Here is a 19,787-nt window from a genome sequence, read left to right as displayed (position 1 = left end):
TTATTGTATTAAGTAGGTAAATGAATAGTGGTTCATGACAGAAAGCAGCTCCCAAGCATGGTCCCTTCTTAGCAGATATATATTTGCAATGCTGTTAAAGAGCTGAGAGGAAAAGCTTCTTTTAAGGTGAAATCTTTAATGGATTTAATGCAAGTGTATGCATTTCTCATGATGCTTAAATGACTTTCATCTAAAGGATACCGATTTCACTAAAAGTCAAGTTATTACTAAATTACCTTTTTTTTTCTAACACCTGTAAACTCAGTGAACTGTATGTTTATCATGAGAGGAGATTGTGGCCTGACAATGGAATCATCATTGTTTATAAAAGCATAATTACTAGCATCTGATTCAGTTTATCTCTCCTTCTGACTTTAAGAGAAAAACAGAACAAAAAAGATCTCCCACAGTCACAGTGAACTCTTGCTTATTATTACATTGATGCTTTGTCCTAACAAAGGTTCCACCTTAACAACTGTAAATTAAAAATAAAAAAATTGAAACAAAACAAAAACAAAAACAAAAGCCATGAAAAGCCAAAAAGAAATGGAAACAGAAAGATGGGGAAAAACTCACAGTCTTACACATATTTCTGCTTCCCCACTCTGTTGAATAATAATGCTCTGGACCTCTTCATAAGTTTTTCCAGTCAAGGGGATGCCATTCCATTCCAGCACCTGCATTCCTAAAAAAGCAAAACAGCAAGAGGTCAAGGGCTTAGATTTTGACAAAGGCATCAGTTAGATTCTTCTTGCCTTGCTTTGACAAGACTATTTGATGTGACAGTCAGTGAATGTTGTTAAATGGCACAGGACATTAGCAAAGCCCTTTCACTTCACACAGATTAGCCTGTTGAATGTTATTGTCCCTTTAGCTATAACTTACCTGCTGAAACAAGACAGGAGATTAATTCTCTCAATTCAAAGTATACATGCACTCTCCACAGTCTGGGTTGTGTGATAGCGAAAAATTTTTCCAATGTCAAAAACATGCACACCTACCAGCATGGCAAGAAATTAAAATATTCTATATATCAGACATTTCCTGGCCAGCTGTGGTCTTGGAAGATAACTGCTTCCTACAGTGACAAAATGCTGCAAAGAAACTGAGCCTCAAAATGGAATTAATTTCTGAATATGATTAGCTAATTCTCAGTACATTTTCTTTACTCTCTACCATAGAAAAATTAAAATAAAAAAAAAAGTGAAGGCTGTTGGAATAACTGATTTTAATGAAAAAAATGTGCCTTCACATTTCAAACATCAGCCTGGTAGTATTCATGTTTAAATTTTTCTTCCATATCTTTTTTCATAAAAAATTAACAAAACAGATGAACATACTTCATTGTGGAGGATATAAACAGAACTATATTAATCAGGCTTAAAAATACTGAATACTGATCTAATCTTTTATGTCTTCCAAGTGTCCTAGGACTGAGTCAGGAGACTCAGTATGGTTCAATGTATCTATATAAGAAAGTTTTATGCTCAGTATTTGCAGAGTCAATCCCTCTATAAATCATGTGAGGTATATTCTGATAAGAAATCTTTTGGTTAAGGTGAAATTCTTACACAAATCAAAACCTAGATTCATATCTGGGACTTACAACTGAGGTTCTGAGAAGCGGGTTCATATTTTGAATTAATTATTCATAAGGAGGACTCCAAACAGATTAATTTCTTATCAATGTACAAATGTCAAAGTCCAAGCCTTTGGCTTTAGTGGGAAAAAATTGCTTAATGGGACAAGATACTGAATTATTAATAGTCCACTAAAAGCAATGCATTACAAAACATCTGAAAAACCACATCACCCACACAGCAAAGAAAACCACAAACACTTAGCTTGCTACCACTTACACAGATAAAACCAAGTCTTCACCTGGGTCATATTTTAATCTCAAAATCCTGTGCTGTTGCATATAACAAATGGGGGAAAAAAAAATGAAGTGAAATATGGAGATAAACTCATAGAAAAGCATGCTGCTAAATCAAATATAATGAAAAAAAAAATGGAATAAATCAGAGTAAATTATTTGACAATGAAAGAATATGAGAAATAAATATACACATTTATATTCCAAAATTTTCCATATGATTCCATGAATTAGGAGTTGAAATATCAGAATTGCTCATAACTGTTGTCAGCCAGAATTTATCATTTTGTTTATAGAAGTTTACAGAAAAACAAACAATGCAGAATAACTAAAAAGTGATGCTCAGAAGGCAGTAAAGCCAGCTGCCTAACATTAAAATAGATTTGACAATTCCTAAAATTTAGCCACTTTCATTTACCGGCCATGATTCAAAAACATGATCTTGCTTTTGCTTGTTAAAGCAGATCTGATTTTAAACTCAGTTCCTCTGGAATAAAGCAACAATAATTATGAGCAAATTCATTTCCCCCTGATTTTCAGTCATACCAATATAACAGCATGAGCCTGGTGTTTAGGCTTATAGAAAGGAAGGAAGTGAAGTTATTTTTGTCTTTCTTTTTTAATGTGTGCCCTCAATACTATCATGGCATAGGATGCAATGTATCACATTATGAACCTCATAATTAAGACAAGCAAAACCACCACTTCCATGTAGTGGCAAAGAACAAGAACAAAAGTTGAAAGATTTAGAAATCTGAGAGAGCAGTTAACATCCTTCTATTGAAAAAAAAAAAAATATATATAATAAAAAAAAGCTTTATCAACAAAATACTATGAGCTCCTTGAGCTACTGCCCTGGGTTTATCACAGCCTGCTGGTATAGCTTCAGAAGAAAATTTACCAAGGGAGTAGTAAGGCTATCATCAACAACTCCCTTTAATTTAAAAGACTAGCAGGAAGAGCTTAGCTGAGTACCACTGCAGTGCCAGGATTTGGAAACCAAGTCATATTTCCACTGGTGAGAGTTTCAACAGTGTGTGCAACAGCACTGCAGTCACTCAAGTGGTCAGAAGGGTCACACACACATGAAAAAAACAATAAACTGAAAGGAAATGGAATTTCAACAGCCTTAGTCAACACAGAGATCCAGGCTGTCAGTACAGGGGTATTTTCTTTTTATTGTGTGCCTTGTGGAAGCATGAATGTTTAGAATCAAGAAATTTAAACATGACTGAACTGATCAGACTGATAGCCCTGGGGTTGAAGGAGAAAAAAATGCAGGCAAGAAGCTGATTTCTCTTTTCTCAGCATGTAACTGCTATATACATTTTGTTAAAAAACCAAAAAATAAAAAAGGTAATGTTACAAAGAAAGCCTTCAGAAGGAACTAAATTCTAATTAACAAAAAAAGAAAAAAAAAAGTATTGGGAAGTCACAAGAGACTTGTGATAGTTTTTTTTTCTTCCTAAAACCAATCACATTCTGTCACTGGTCTTTAGTACTTGGAACATGATAGTCACATTTCCAAAAGTTTAGTAGGTAAAGAATACAAAAAAATAGGAAGATGAGAAAACTTGCATTGCTCCATGGAAACTCTGCTGATTGATGAAGTACTAGTAATTGTCCTCATAATCAAATACATAATCTCTTCTAGCATCTTCCTTTCATTATTATTTTATTGGGTGAGCAACAACTTATTTTTAGCAATATCAGCTCCCACACTCTCAATAAATATATCTTCCATTCCATCACCCGGGTGATAAATCTGTACTGTTAAACTGAATGTGGTTGTAGATATAACATTTCTACTGATAAAACAGCACAAACCAAATTATAAAATATGCCAGTAGAATAGATCTTTATATTAGAGTTTCTGTCAACTGGAAGGCACAATATTTATCTAAGTTTTCACCCATCTTACATGATTTCTAATATTTTCTCTCCTTTTCAGACTCATTCAGACTCATAAGCTAGCTGCATGATTAAAGTTGAAATTGAAAGGAATCTGAAAATCATCCAAAGATTTGATTTCTCTAAATATGAGTCTTGACATAGTTGATTCAAATACAGAAATATTAAACTGAACTACTGAACATCTCTTGAATTTTATTTCCCTTTGTAACACAATGTTCATTATTATAATCTCAGTCACTTTGAATACACTATAATACTGCAGCCTCCCTTATTCAGTATAACCAAGGCATCCAAGAAATGGAAAAGTGATGTTTGCTGTGTCACTGAGTTTGTAAATATTTGCAACTCTACTTGTGTCTAAAACCTATTAGTTTTACATTCATTTTAAAGTCTCAGAACTGCTGTCCTACTGGAATTTAAAAATATATAAATATTACAGTCTTAGAATACAGCTTCTGATTTTGGTTGTACCATAGCCACAGATTGCTGGGGTTCATTCTCTGCTTCTTCATAGTTTGTATTGTTTATTCTTATGCATAATAAACATGTAAGTTTGAATTGCATTTTTCACTGTTGTATGTTTCAATGTTCACAGAGGAAAATGAAATTCAACTCTATAGACTAGCAACTTCAATCAGTAAGATGTGAATATTAGTATCTTTGTATATCATGTAAGAATTAAAATTCAGAAACATTACTTTGAAATCCCAGAAAGTGCTATAAAAGTTAAATGTGCACTCAGAATAAGAAGAAACAACATAAATTTGCAGTCTGATATTCAACACTAAATTACTTTACGGTCTATGCTCTCCAGTTATTTTTCTTTTATTTCTAAACCTTTTTGATGGCTCAAAATATGTTGATGAAAGTCAATGTGTTAATATATTTTCCCAAACTGCTGGGCATGAATCACACCAAAACTCATTATTTTCTGTAAACACCTTAACTTTCTCTTCCATTCATCATTCACACTCAGGCTGAATATTTTCCACTTATTACAATAATTATTATATGGACAACACTCATGATTCTTAAAAATGGATATATTTTTATCGAGTAGAAATTATATAATGGACCCTCCTAAGCCTCATGGCTGCTATACCACTATAAAATGACATTTATAAAAGTATGGCCAGAGCAAATCAACCTCGTGTTTGAGGTGTACTTGGCATTTTTTGGCATCTATATGCCCTAGCACTGCCTTCAGATTTAGATACGTACTGGCACATGATTCCATAGATCACCCTTCAGTCTGAACCATGCTAGAGCAACAAGTGATGATCTGCTTGCATTTGTGTGACCTAATTGAAGTCCTTGCAAGTCAAAAGAAGCTTAGAGTTACTGTTTATGAAAACAAGTATGATATAAATGATAAGTTGATAGAGCCTTCACCATTACTACATCCTCAAAGATTAGTTTACATTAGAGTTGCAGACAGATGATGAGTTATACCATGCTCAACAAAATGTTGTGGTGCATTGTAATTATTCAGTGTTTTAGAAAAACAAGTGTTTTTTGCAGCAGAGCTCACTGAAGCAGAGTGTATTTACTTTGTTTTCAGTAACATCATATAAGAGATTATAATGATTTTGCTAGAGAAATGAGCTTCCTGTAAAATGTTGTAATTGACTTGAAAGTCTTAAACAACTCATTATTAGGCTGTGCTCAAAAAAACCCCTTCTACTTTTAAAAACTATGAATTCAGACTTTTTTAAATATGTAATAATATATGATAGAATGAAAAAGTCTGTTAATTCCAAGCCACCTCAGGATTCACCTAAACATCAGTGAACAACAAAGCTGCAGAAATTTCTCTTTGCTGTCTCTTTCATGAATGGTAAATAGCTAAAACCACTATTTTCTTGGGAGTTTAATGCCAGATTGGAATTTATACTAGTATATCCCTGCCTGCATTATATATTTATATTTGTGGATTCTGAATTCAGTGAGGTTTATTTCAATTTCCCTTTTTGAGGAATAATTTATCCTTCTTTACATATATGCAGTTCTGTGAGTCTTCTTTCAGTTACATTTGTGAATAGAGTGATATTTGGGTTTGAAATTTTCCTTTGCAGGGGCAAGAATCACATGTCATGAGATGCAAACAAACAGCTCTTGAAGAAGTTACAGTGTATGGCTAAGAATCACTCTGTCTTTATTAGTTAGCTTCTATTCTGCCTACGAATATAAATTATGGCAGCAAACCTGTCAAAGTCTATATAGAACACTGTTCTATTGTCATCACGAGACCTCTCTCAAAGATTTTTCAATGGTCTTGGGAGTCTGAGGTCACTTGGTTTGTTCTGCCTACAGAAGAGGTGACTGAGGAGAGCTCCAGTCATGGTCTGCAGCTTCCTCACAAGGGGAAGTGGAGGGACAGGTACTGACCTCTCTGGTGACCAGTGACAGGACCTGAGCGAATGGCATGAAGTTCTGCCCGGGGAGTTAGGCTGGATCTTAGGAAAAGGAACAGGCCTCTCATGGAAGTGGTCACAGCACCAAGATTGCCAGAAGCACTTGGACAAGACTCTCAGGCACATGGTGTGATGCTTTGGACTGCCCTGTGCAGGGGCAGGCATTGGACTCGATCATCCTTCTGGGCCCCTTCCAGCTCAGGTATTCTGTGATTATATTCTATGACTCCAAATGAAGAAAAAGTGCAAATTTATGCATGTAGAGCACCCGGAAGAATTTTGCTGGGAGAAAAGAGAGATTCATACCACATAGGTTAGCATGTCATCAAGATCCTAATTCATTAAAATGCTGTTTCACAGGACACTTTGCTCAGGTAAGGAAAAGCAGCTTAAGGCAGAACCATACTTCAGCAGAGCACTGACTAAATCAAAGTGCAGCCTGAAACTATAAAAAGACTGTCAGGAAGATAAAGAACAGGGCAAAGACCCCAAGATAAGGAAAAAAGGACAGAGTAACCCAGCAACATTTTCCAGTAGGAGTATGAGGTAGAGAAACAAATGAGAACTATCAGCTTCTGAAAGTGTGCAACAGGTACATCTCTGAGACCATCACACAGCTGTCAACTTACAAACCCAGAGGGTGAGAAGTAGACTCAGCAGCTGGCATCCCTTGCTCTCTGGACACACCACTTGCAGATACACATCTTGGTGCTTGGGAGAGAAGGGGTATATTTGAAATATAAAACAGAGAAAGAACTAATGCCAAAATTGCTCTTAAATGAGGACCCCCAACATGCTGAGTCTCTTGAGGCTTTCTGAAGAGGCTGGGGGTCGAACTCTTGCTCCATGAATTCCTAGGTGGTCTCCAAGACCAAGGGACTGCAGAGGCCACTTCAGAAAATAATGGAATTATTTGGATAATTTAAATACTTGAAGTGTGCTAGGAATGAGCAAAGGCCATGGTTATGCATCACATGCCAATGCTACTTAAGGTCCTATAGAAACAAGAACAGAAAGTTTTTGTGACTCACAGTAAGTAAACACCACTGTTTAAGCAAAAAGTCAAGTCTTAATGAGAATAGCTGAAGACCTCAAAATGCCAGTCTGTCACAGGGAATAGAGTGATCTTTACTTGATGTGTTTTAATAGGAGACACTCTGTCGATAATCATCCTCTGTACCCTGAGAGTAATTTTACAGTTCTGACACTATGTGTTTATTCAAATATAAAGTAGAATTTACTCACTATTATCTCAGTTTTGAGAGTCATGTAACCTGAAAGATAAGGAAAGGGAATACAAATTTATGGCCAGTGCTATGCAGTTCTCATGACCTGTATGTATCTATTTTTCATATAATGCATATAATTCTCCTTTTAAATAAAGTTTTTTGGAAATTATGTTCTTTGTAACAGAAGGTAAGGTAAATGCCTGATATTATCTCTGAATCAACTTAGCTAAATTTTTCCATCATTGGAATGACTATTTCAATAAATATGTTTTATGTTTCTCTTGTAGAAGCTAAATGCATGTTTGTACAACTTCCTGACATATACATGTCCAGAGCTGTAGAAAGTATGCAGAAAAATTTTGTTTGATTATTGACTGGTTTCAACAACCCACAAGTGAAGCCACAAGTGAACCACAAGTGACAATGCATAAAGTTATCTTTTTTATTATTCTTCATCTAAGTTTGAATGGATTTAGAACAATAAAGAAAAGAGCATGGAAAGCAGTATGTATGTCTGCAGGGAACAACTGTCTGCATACACACACAGCTGCTTTGCTTTTACCTTCTTTTGGGCTTAGAGTCAATTTACCAATTTTTGGCTGTAAAAAGGTACGTGTCTTGCCTCAGTAGCTCTCTAGGAATTTTGAGTAGTTAATTAATGAAGAGAGGCAAGTTCCTCTTAGGATGGCTCATCTCAACTGACTCCCATTTGGAATGAGATGAATCACATCCCTTGGGTATCCTTCTTCCACTTATGGCTAGAAAAAGAGCCCATAATACAAGGTGAGGTAAGATATTTACTTTCTAGACACCTAAAAATGTGTGTATTGATTCCCTCCTTTGTCATCTAAAGTGATAAATCTGTCCTAGAAAATGAAAAGGACTTTTTTTTCTCAGTTTAGCCAATTGACAGCTGTACCTTATCAATGAAAAGAAGGAACTGAAAGATAGTGAAACTCAGGTGAAGGGAATAAATGGGGCACTATCAGAGACTGAGCTGTTAGCTCTGCTTCTGCTACAACCAGCCAGGTGAGCAGCACAAGCACACCAGTTAGTCCCTTTGTGCCTCAGTTTCTTTATATATTAAAAGGAACAGTGGAAAGATAATGTTATTGAACATTGATTTTGAGATGTCCAAGTGACAAGTGCTATTAGTAAAGCTAAGTGCACCAAAAATCTTACTAACAACAGAGTTGTAGGAGGTAGTACCTGTGAAGTATTAAGGGCTGGGTATTAACTCTCCAACTTTTGTATCCATATAACTCATTCATAAAGGAATTTAGTGATAAATGTTAGGATTATTCAACTTGAAGAAGTACAGGTTCCATATGTGCTAGAAAAAAATGAGAGATACTAATAATTACCTGTTAGAACTAACCATCATTTTAACAGAAAGTTGAAAAACTGCAGGATTTCAGTTTCCAATAATTACTTGTTCTTCCAAGTTTAATGATAGATGGAGGCACAAAACTCATTTTTAGGAACATCTGATTAACAACATTAATGATAGTCCAATTTTGGTGCTGGGTTCAGAGCAAAAAAGTTCCCTCATGATGTTAAGGCTGCTTGGCTCAGCCAAGATCAGAGATCCCAAAGTAGCCTTTCCTGGAAGCCCAAGAATTTTCTTGCTCACAGGAACTAAGATTAAAAAAATATTTGATTTGGTTAAATGTGGTTTTCAAGTAGATTTTATGAGTAGAATCAGAGAGATCTAATCTATCTAGGTATGCAAACTTGTGCATGGTCATATTTAAGGGTGCAGTTTTACTGGCTGTACTGGTTTTGATGTGATAGAGTGATCTCCTCCCACCTCACTGCAGGGGAATGAGAGAAAGGCTGCGTGGGGCATAGCTGCCTACCAGGGTAAAACCAAACCTGCAGAGCTGCAACACAAATTAGAGAAAGGAAAGTGAGCCCCTGAAATGACTGTCATACATCTCAGTGAGAATGGTCCATGATACACAACTAAAATTGTCTTAAAATAATATAAAACATATAAATTTAATTTCAAATAATTTAAAATAATTCATATTCTTCTCACTATCTTAGAATGTAATTCTGTTGATGTTTACACATCTTCAGCATACTTGTTATTGTCAGCTGAATTTTTTTTATTAACATCTCTTTATACAAATTTGATCTGCAGTACTCGATCAAAGAAGTAGCATTACTCTTATAAATAGTTTCATTGTAATAAATGTAGAATTCATGCATGATGAAATAGAATTGCAAATAAATGATGCAGGATTACACCCATGGTTTTGTCATTCTCTGTAGGGTTCTTTAAAAGAAATTTGAATGCAAAATTACTGAAGCTATTCTGTACATGCAAGATCGGAGGGTGATTATCTGGCAGCTATACACCTAATCAACTTCTATGAATACTCACATGCATACTGATTAGCAGCAGCTGCTATTTCTTCTCATTATCTACACTAAAACAAATGAACTCTTACCAGCCAGTCCCTGTGTATTTATGTGTTTCTTACAATCACAATTAATGTACTGAATTCACTGTGTAAGCATCCGGAAGAAAAGCAAAACAAACTTATGATACCACATTCCTTGACTGATAGCTGTAGTTGTATAAATTAAATTTTTGCCACTCCAGGGAAAGTAGTTCCTCATGGGGGAAGTTGGTGTTACCCCAAGCATGACACAGGAATGCCCTGCAAGGAGCTGCCTGCAGCAGGTGACCACTGAAAGGAGGACAGGACTGGTAGTTCAGGGCTCACTTTCAAGTCTCCTGAAGGGACATAGGAGCTTTTCTGCTGAAGCAACAGCATCAAAACTCATAAGGAGTAAGACAGCCTATGACATGTGGTTTATGTTCTTGAGATGGGTCGAATGATGAGCATTGGGCTTGATGGAGCTGTGGCAGGTACAGGTGGGAAAGGTGCTGGAATGATGTGTCCCAGCCCAAGTGCTTTGTGACCATGGGGTGCTGCAGGTACTTGACCCACTGCTCCTGCTACTGCACTGCAGCCAGAAACTGCTGCACAAACAGGCCACCCCTTGTCCTGTAACAACAATAAGCAATAAGGCTGCTTTGATGCTTTCATCATCTCCACTTAGCAACTACACACTAGCCCTAAGACAACCTCTCCCCCTAATTCTTCAAACTTGTCTGTTTTAATTGCATATCAAAACCACATTAAACACTGAACTTTTACCAAACCCTGAGCATGGCATCCTCACATTAAACTTTACTGGGTATTGCAGCAGCTTATTCTCCTTCAAATATATGCCCAAGTGAAATATCAAGCATTATTTTTTTAAAGTGTCAAATATAAATGTTAAACTGACATTTCATCTGTAGACTCAAGCTTGAATGTATATTATGGGTCAACAAGGACAAAGGAGTTTGATCACTTCACTGCTTAATCATTTAAGATTTCTTTCATTTCACCAAAGCTCTTGAAGATGTCTGAGTCTTTTTCCCAGGTGTCAAATATTAAAATTACTAGTGTCAAACACTGTTCAAGAATAAAACAATCACCCCTGCTTTTTTAACATCAAACCACTAAATATTCTTTCCAAGGCAAAAGGAGGAAAAATAGCTGCTGTATTTAAGAGAATAAAAATCACATATTTTCTTTATTCTACAGAAAAATTAAGTTCAAGGACCCTCCACTCAAAGCTGAGCAACTGCATATGTGAAATATTGTGAATCAGTTATGCAATGGTAAATAGGCAAAAATAAGCTAAAATGTATGCAAGAAGTAAAAGATGACAACTGAAACTGCAAATCCCCCAAACACACTGAATACAATAAAAGAGTGAGTCACAAATTATATTGTATCCTTTAGAGATGAAAGTCTTTGAGCAATTCTTTGGTGAAAAGTATGCAAGGAATTGCTAAATTGCCTATGAATTCATACAATTTCAAAGGCATTTCTTTATCTTCACCAAAACTAATAATAACTTTCTTGAAAAGTAATGAAACAAATTAATGTATTTTGATTTTTTTTTTTTAACAGATGATAATAAATATTGCATTGAATTACTGAATCATAATATCATAGAATAGTTTGGGTTGGAAGGGACCATTAAGATAACCTAGTTTCCAACACCCTGCCATAGGCAGGGACACTTTCCACTAGGCCAGGTTGCTCAAAGCCCCATCCAAACTGACCTTGAAACTTATACAACAAATTTTAAAGAAAATAATAAAAGTCCAATCTCTTTTCCCCAGTTTATTCCAGTGAATGGAAGCAAAAGAAATACAATTTCCAACTTTTCTTCTTCTTTGTCCTTTGCTTGGAGGCCTTCAGGAACACTCCTAATTCTACTGTATCTCTCTTCAAAGGCAAATGAAAATTACCAAACCTATAATGCATCCTGAAAATCTATAAATGTAAACTGGAGATGGAAAATTGGTTTCATTCAGAGAACATCTCTTCAAAGCATGGAGTTTTGCAAATCGGAATTCATCAAACTGACCATGATTTCACTTGTACCACTGAATTCAGTGACAGCTGAGAATGAAGCATGATGATCAAATTGCACTTCTAATACTAATGCTCATGTTGCAGCTAGGAATGATGCTACTGGAAGGGCAAGAGGAGATATTACATCCTGCAACACATATAAACATGATACATCTATACAGATATCACAGATATGTTTAATTTACGGTTTCTGCTGGCTCATCTGATCAGAGAGATACACTCTTGTTTTCTTACCTGTTTTGCTTCCTGAAGAGCATGACATGTAATCAGGTGATCACTAACAGCTTTTTCAGGAATATCAAATCTTTGCAGTATTACTCATTATGGAAGTCATTGTAATAGTCCATAGTCCAACGCCTTTTTGCTAATATACTCTGCAAGTGTACACATACTGATATAAACCCCTTGGGCTAAATGTTTTGTTGACATAGTCATGATTTCTACTGAGAGAGATAGCTATGTCCATGCAGCTGTAGTAGTAAACTTGCTTAAGGATGGTCTAGAATAATTTATAGGACTGACAGAATAGCTAATTAAATTTCACCTGTAAACAGATCAAAACACTTAGGTGCAGTAATTTAGTTTTATGTGTTGCTATATTGCTGCAATTGAGGAAGCTGTGAGATGACCCCCATTCATAAATTTAAAGCCATCAAATACAGAAATCTTCATATTACCCATGAGGCTTATTAAGTCTTCACCTTTAAACAATGCATATTGCATCCAAAGATATGTGATTAAGGATATTGAATGAGAAATTCTTCATGTGAATCTTTAAAAAATATAGGTAGATCCCTTTTTAGATGCCTTGCATAAGCATTCCTGTAAAACACATTCAGAATTCGGGAGCTGGGCGTTGTCCATTAGGTGGCACCAAATTTTTCCGTATCTATGGAAAGTGCAGGAAACAGAGAAGTGTTTATCTGGTCTAGCTGTCAGGTGCTCTCCTAGCTAGTCTCCATTCAGAGACAAAACCTCTGAGGTGGCATTGCAGCCCATCCAGGTGCACCATTGAAGGGTATTCATCCAGATAGAGCTTCATGCTCATCTGCTGTAAAGCTGTTTCTATCATATCTGCCAGTCTGCCTGCATCATACCCAAGAAGGATCACTATCATGCTCAAAGGTGTTTTCAGCTCCTTCTTTGGACCTTCACTCCTTCAAAACAGTGGGAAGTGTTTTTCTTGTCTCATGTTCTCTCCAGCTATTTAATCAGAAGATAGCCCCAGCTTTGCAACTAATCAGTCAGCTTCTACCGTGTGAATTGCAGAGGTATTACTATCACTGAGATAGGCTGATACCTCTGGGAATACTACAGTGGTCTGCAAATAAGATGATGAAAGATTTATCTTTTCTTTCTTTAGTACTGTCTAAGACTAAAACTGTTTCTACTTTCCCATTAAAACCAGTCATGAAAGTAATTTCCTAGAATTTTGATTCCTTTTATCCTTTCACACACTCAGGAACTCTCAGTTCTTTCTATTCAGTTACTTCAGACCCATCTGAAAAGTATAATCAAGTTAATGTAATACATAACTTTGCTTTAGTTAGATGTAAGTCAATGCTTATTTCTACTTAGCAGTTCCAAAACTGTATGAGCAGCAAATGTATGAATTATATGGATTGATTCCACTTCACCCACACTATGACAGAACTCATTTAGCAAGTGTGGAGCTCACACCATGATGAGCATTGCCTGGAATGACTCATTTCCTTTTACTGTCATCTTAAAGGTTAATTTCATGGGGTGCTGTTCAGCACATTATCTAGTAACTAAGAAACAATGAAATCTTCTGTTCATTGAGGTGACTGGTCAGCACCTGCAAATGGCCCTGTCATTGTAAATGGCACTCATCTTCCCCATTAAAATAGATTCTAATATTGAACATATATCATGAATATATATAAATGATGAACATGGGAGTTTGTTTTTCACCACACTGCTTTCCTCTGTTTTCACCTTTCCTTTCCTCTAAGTAGATCATCCTAATGCCTTTTTCTTCCTCTTCCTGCTCTTTTTCACCTTGTGGATGTCAGCCTACCCTTCCAACAGGCCTGTCCCATATTTATTGTGCATTTGTAATGCAGTCTGACTGCACATGGGCAGTATAAAAGTTCACAAGCTTGGGATAAAGCAGCCTGGGTGCTGCTGTGCAACACAGCAGTTGTTAGAAATCTGGCTCTGATGAAGTTCTCAGAAAGAGAAATTGCCTCTGAAAGTTGAACCCTCATAGAACAGAGCTTGCAGGCAGTACTAAACTAACCCTTCTTGTCTGGGTATCTTTAAAGGCTGTTCTAGCCATGCTACCTCATGATGTGAGCTGTTTTGGAATGGGAAGGGAGCAGAATCACATGAGCAAACAAAATGCCTCCAAATCTTTTCCCTGTGTCTTTGAGTTTCTTTTTGTAGACGTTTATTACTGCATCTCTATTCTGTCCTTACTGGCCTCTTAGCAATAAATTTATGAAAAGGAAAGAAAAACAAATCAAGCCAACAGATAGTACTTCACTCTTCCAAAGACTAAGGAACAACTCTTTCAAAGACTAAGGAACTCTTCACTCTTCCAAAGACTAAGGAACACTCTTTCAAAGACTAAGGTACACTCTGTTGTACACTCTAGTACAACAACTAAGGAACCACTCTACTACTACAGGATGATTGTTCTTTATCACCAAATTACCTGTATCATCTCTAAGGCCTTATGGACATTTTAAGATTCATGCTTCTTGGTTACTAGCATTCCCTTTTTGTTTGGCAGCAATAAGTCTCCAGGGAAAGGTCCCTCAGAGTCAGAATTCATAGGTATATCCATAATATTACATAGGTAAGTGGATATTAAGTAGAATTCTTCTTGTCATTCAGAAGTAAACATAGAGCTGCAGCCTCATTATTCTCTATCTTTGTGAAAACTTCACTAAAATTACAAATAACTTTTTTCTTTACCTCTATAGTATCAGAAGGCAGACATTTTTCTCCTGTCTTTTCCATATGAAGTCATACTATTACTCAAAAAATCCAATTTAAGATCTGAATGAAAGTATAGAGTTCTTTTACACATTTTATTTTGGACTGACAGTGCTGACATCGAAAGAGAGGAAAGATTAATGTTATAAATATAGGAATAAGGCACTTACTAGACATAAAAGGTTTGTGACATAACAATACACTAAAGAACAATCCCTTTTGTTAAAGTCAGTGTAATACACCAAAAAAGATTTGGTTGGAATGAGGACCACAGTGCTATGACTGGAGCATTTCAGGGGTTCATTGGAAATAAGCTTCTTAAGAAAGCTCCTGTTTCCTAACTATGTGGTTTGGGGAATAAATGGAACATGTGCAATAATGCCAGGGGAAAATGTAGAGATCAATAAAAAGTACGTGTGTTGCACTTCTGCATTCCACTAAGACAAAAGAGTACAGTTTCCCCAGATAGTACCTGAATTACCACACTAAATAATAACTTAGGCCCTATAATTTGGAAGATGGACCAGCTGAAAATCAGAAAGCAATATCCAAGTAAAACCAAAATGGTCTCAACCACTTGTTTTTAATGAAATTCAATAGTAAGCACCATTTCAGACACAGCTCTCCATAGAAGCAGAAGTATCTGAGCAACTCAACATCATCTGTGTTGGGGAAGGCCCGGAACTGAGGTTTCTTGTTCCCTTGGCATGTACTGAACCACTGCATTCTCACACAAAAGCAGTCAGGATCAGCTACACCTGTTATGATGACTTGGAAACACTCTACATGTTACAAATGCAGCGTGAACCACTTCACAGATGTGGTGTCCTTTCAGAGACTTGAGCAGAGCTCAGACCCTGGAGAACATAACTGCTACCTGCCTATGTCTGCCAGACACCAAGGTTGGCTGTCTGAAATCTCTTTGCCTTCAAGTCTTTTACATTTTCTATTCTAGTTTGATTCTGCGTAAGAAAATGTCAGGACATGCTGACTTAAAAAATGTTCATTCTACCACATATTATTCATGAAATCTGATCTCCAATATGCAGAGGAAATAGCTATACTATAAGATTATTGTGATCCTATTGAATTGAATGTCTGCACATACTTGAATTTTCTAATCAATTAGATCCCCCACAACCACCCAAATCATGACTAATTCAATTTTTCCAGAAGTGATAATATTTAAGTACCTAAAAAAAAAAAAAAAAAAAACAGTTTGAAAAGTTACCTAGACCTAGATTAATGTACCTATAAGGTAATTTCATAAGTTTTCAAATGGACCATAAAATCCAAAGATCTTAATAGAATTCCACTTGCTATTGTATTTAGAGAGAAATCAAACTGTCCTATGCCTATTTTGTATCTGAATGACTCCATTACAACCCAGGAGAAATAATACAGACCCCAATGAGTTTTGCCTGAAACACTGTAGGGTCTGTACAGGGAAAAAAAACACAACACATTTTCCTAATTTTCAAGCAATATTTCAAGCAAAAAAATATTATCTTTTTTAATTAGCAAATTCAAACATGTCTGTTATCAGTTACTTTTAGCAAGGTTTAAAGGAATCACCAAAAATTTTGATTCTTTAATAGAGTTCTTTTTTTCCAAAAGGTTTTTATTTTGTTGGAATGTGTAGCAAACATAAGGATTTAAGACTCAATTTCTGCTTGATGAAATGTTTTCAAGCTTTAGTCATTAATAAATTAGATAATTTGCAATTCAGTATCTTGAATTTCAATTGAATTTTAAGTTGTATTTTTACAGTACAAGTACCGTTCATGTAGATATTTTTCATGCAGAAATGTGAAGTCATATTTACGTAATTTTACATGGTAATCCTCAAACATCATAATTATAAACCTGGATAAAGAGTAATCATTTTTAATCAACATTTTTCTCAGTTTAAGGTGAAATTATACAATCACCTGTTTATTTCTTCTCAAAGAAATCTGAATATTCCCATACAAGATTTTCCCAGTCATATCTTATGTATGATCTAATTAGGTTTTTGGAATAGAACATGCTTGAAGAAATTTGACTGAAGATGTAGCTTTATCCCTGCATATCTTGGAAGCAGTAATTAAATCCATCTTTTCTCCAGCATTGCCCAAACCAGGAAAGCTACAGACCTCTTGCCACCTCTGCCAGTGTGTATTGGGAGCACTGACACAGAAACACACCTGTGTCTTCTGAGAAAAACACATCCACTTGATTTTAACACAGTGTCTTAAAAATAGTGAAAGAAGGAATTAAACTCTTCCATGGAGACAACTGAGCCTTACAAGTACTCACACAGAATATAGCAGAAGAAGAGTGAGTATTCAAGAGTAGGACAGGAAGACTGGGCTCACATTGCTGGGTGGTATCTGCCAATGTCTGAGAAGAACCACAAGGCACCTGTGATGTGATGTGATCACCTGTGTGATCCCAGAGGACAGCAGAAAGCTGCATGGTGCCTACAGGAGCCAAGAAAGCTTTGTGGGCAGCCTGATGACAACACTGCCTGCTGCTGTACCTGCTGTGCTCAGAGAAACAGAGCTTCAGGCACATTCTCTGGAAGCATGGGGGGCTCTTTCCAAAACGTACCTGGATATTCTTTCTAACAGGAACTGTTCATCAAGGTCCTGAAAATTAACTGCTGCCAAAAGCTGTGCATCTGAAAATTACTAATTGCATAGCTCCACATAAGTAGTACTTTACAATAGCTAGTAGTAGTTTCTAATATGATATTAGTGAAGAGTTATTGAAAGCTAGTTATGACACCAATGACATTTACCAGTGATCTTCCACAATTTGTATGATAAACCATCTGACAAATGTTTTTCTCATGACCTTTGTGATAGTTCTTCACTTCATTAACTCTGGAATATCTAGTGACTGTATTTGCCTCTTCCCTTTGATTGAAGCAGTCAGGTTATTTTTCTTGTTTCCATAAATCAGACTTATGAATTTAAGACTTATAAAGAATCCCTCCCCATAGGGATGTTTTGATAAAAATATTTCTTTGTTATTAAGAATCCAAATTCCTTTTGCAACTTGTATAATATGCCTTTTCTAGCAAAATAGATTTGCATCAATAATTATTTGTTCAAGTTATTTTCAGAGTTGTTGATCATAAAGAAGGTATAAGCTAGACTAGTTTATGTGGTACGTAACAAGACTAAATACAGGAGTGAAAAAATCGGTAGCTGGCATTATGCAAGGGGCTGTATTTTTACTGGTCATATGTCTACATTTAATGCTTCTTTCCCATAGCTTTACAAAATTTATAAGTACACCTTATGTTTTCCCTTCTGCTTTTGATTACATAAAAAAAGATCCTAAAAATTCAGTCTTTACAGCTGCTCAACTACTTCCTAGATGCAAATTACTCGCCAACATCTCTTTGATTTTTGTGCAGATTTTTGTTGCAGAAAAATTAAATATACACCAATTACTAGGCAGAAACATTACAAATTCATATTACCTGGTTTATCTCATTGTAACTAGTATTTTTAAGTATTCAAGAATTTTCCTAATCAAGTATCCTTGTAAAATCCCAATACTATCATTTTGACACTATAAGATTAAACTAAAATTCCTTAAACTATATGTTCTATATTTTCTGAACAGGGAAAAATGCTATTTTCTAAGTGTGTTTCAACCACCACAAAAGAGGCTTAGTAAATAAAGTTGTGCACAGTGTTACAGTAACCAGCTCTCAATAAATTTCCAAGCCAATCTTTTATGCTGCAATTATTTCTACTTCCACTTCTTTCTATAAGTGCCATACAAATACTGAAACAATTCACATTCCTTCTGATAATTCTTATTTCTTTCTCATATCTTAGCCAAAGGCCAAACTAAACTCTCGGAACAACTCAACTCCTGCCACGTTAAGAATGGAACTGAGACCACTGTCAATGGTACAGTGGAGGGAATGGCTAAACCAGTTTTTTTCATGCTAGCATGTATTAGGTTAATTCCAACATGTTAAATGATACACTTTGGCAGGGTGTCCTTTCTACTAACTTCATTTACTTTAAAAAAATAATTTTAAAACATTTAAAGGCATTTTTTATATATTGAATGTCCATTGCCACACTTAACAATAATCCTATCCTTTGACTGTTACCTATGAAAAAGAAGTACAAGGCAAAAAAAAAAAAAAAAAGCATGGATGAGAGGAGCACAACTATGTAAATTAAGATTTACAGCTGAAGGAGTTACTTAGGATTTTTAAGATTGAGTCCTTTCTAGAGAGCTTTAGGGCAAAGCTTACAACCAAACAATGGCACTACCCTGTTATTTTGTGCACATTATCTTTGATAAAGACAGTTTCTGCTGGGACAGAGAAACCCGAGCCTGTTGAGAGAGCGGAAACCTGACGTTAAGAGCAAGATCTCTTTTCTTCTGTCCCAGCAGAATAAGCATGGATAGCAAAATAAATCACAAAGACTAACACTCAGAGAGCAGGGTAAAGTTAATACATTTTTTTCCAATGCAGTAATAAGTTAAAGCCGCCAAACTGCAAAATGGAAATGGAAATGAAGGATGGAAAGATTATTACTGGACATTTAAGACTTGATCCGTGCTTTTTCTGATAATTTTTCCTTGCCTTCTTGTGCTCCTTTTCATTTTGTTTCATCATTTTTGAGCTGCATCGTGCTATCTACTTTCTGCCAGAAGTGTAATTATCAGAGGCACTCAAAAAGGGTTGCTGGCTTTTTACTATCTTTACCTCATGGGGACTGGAAAATGTGATACCCCAATCAATGTTTCCAATTTTAGCTGTCTAAATAGCAAGCAGTGCTCACTACAGTATTTCAAAACTCAGGAAGACCTGGTGCCTATTGCACTTCCCACCAGTAAATGACCAGCCAGTGACTGATACAAGATCAGCCAGAGTTACACTTGTGCTCATCTATAACTCATGGATAAGAGGGAGGTGTGA

The 19,787-nt window shown here is 35.9% G+C and overlaps 1 protein-coding gene across 1 annotated transcript in view; it reads right to left on the bottom strand.

Moving 5' to 3' along the window:
- The window catches only part of LOC131572759 (protein piccolo-like), a 309,016-nt gene that overhangs the window by 79,129 nt on the left and 210,100 nt on the right, over positions 1–19,787 (bottom strand). Inside the window, exon 12 of the mRNA XM_058826081.1 lies at positions 577–685. Coding sequence (XP_058682064.1) covers positions 577–685 — 109 coding nt within the window. The remainder of the gene's footprint in view (positions 1–576; positions 686–19,787) is intronic.

This window comes from Poecile atricapillus, chromosome Z (genome assembly GCF_030490865.1).
Source record: "Poecile atricapillus isolate bPoeAtr1 chromosome Z, bPoeAtr1.hap1, whole genome shotgun sequence".
Classification (NCBI taxonomy): domain Eukaryota; kingdom Metazoa; phylum Chordata; class Aves; order Passeriformes; family Paridae; genus Poecile; species Poecile atricapillus.
This window is presented reverse-complemented; position numbering and strand designations above follow the sequence as displayed.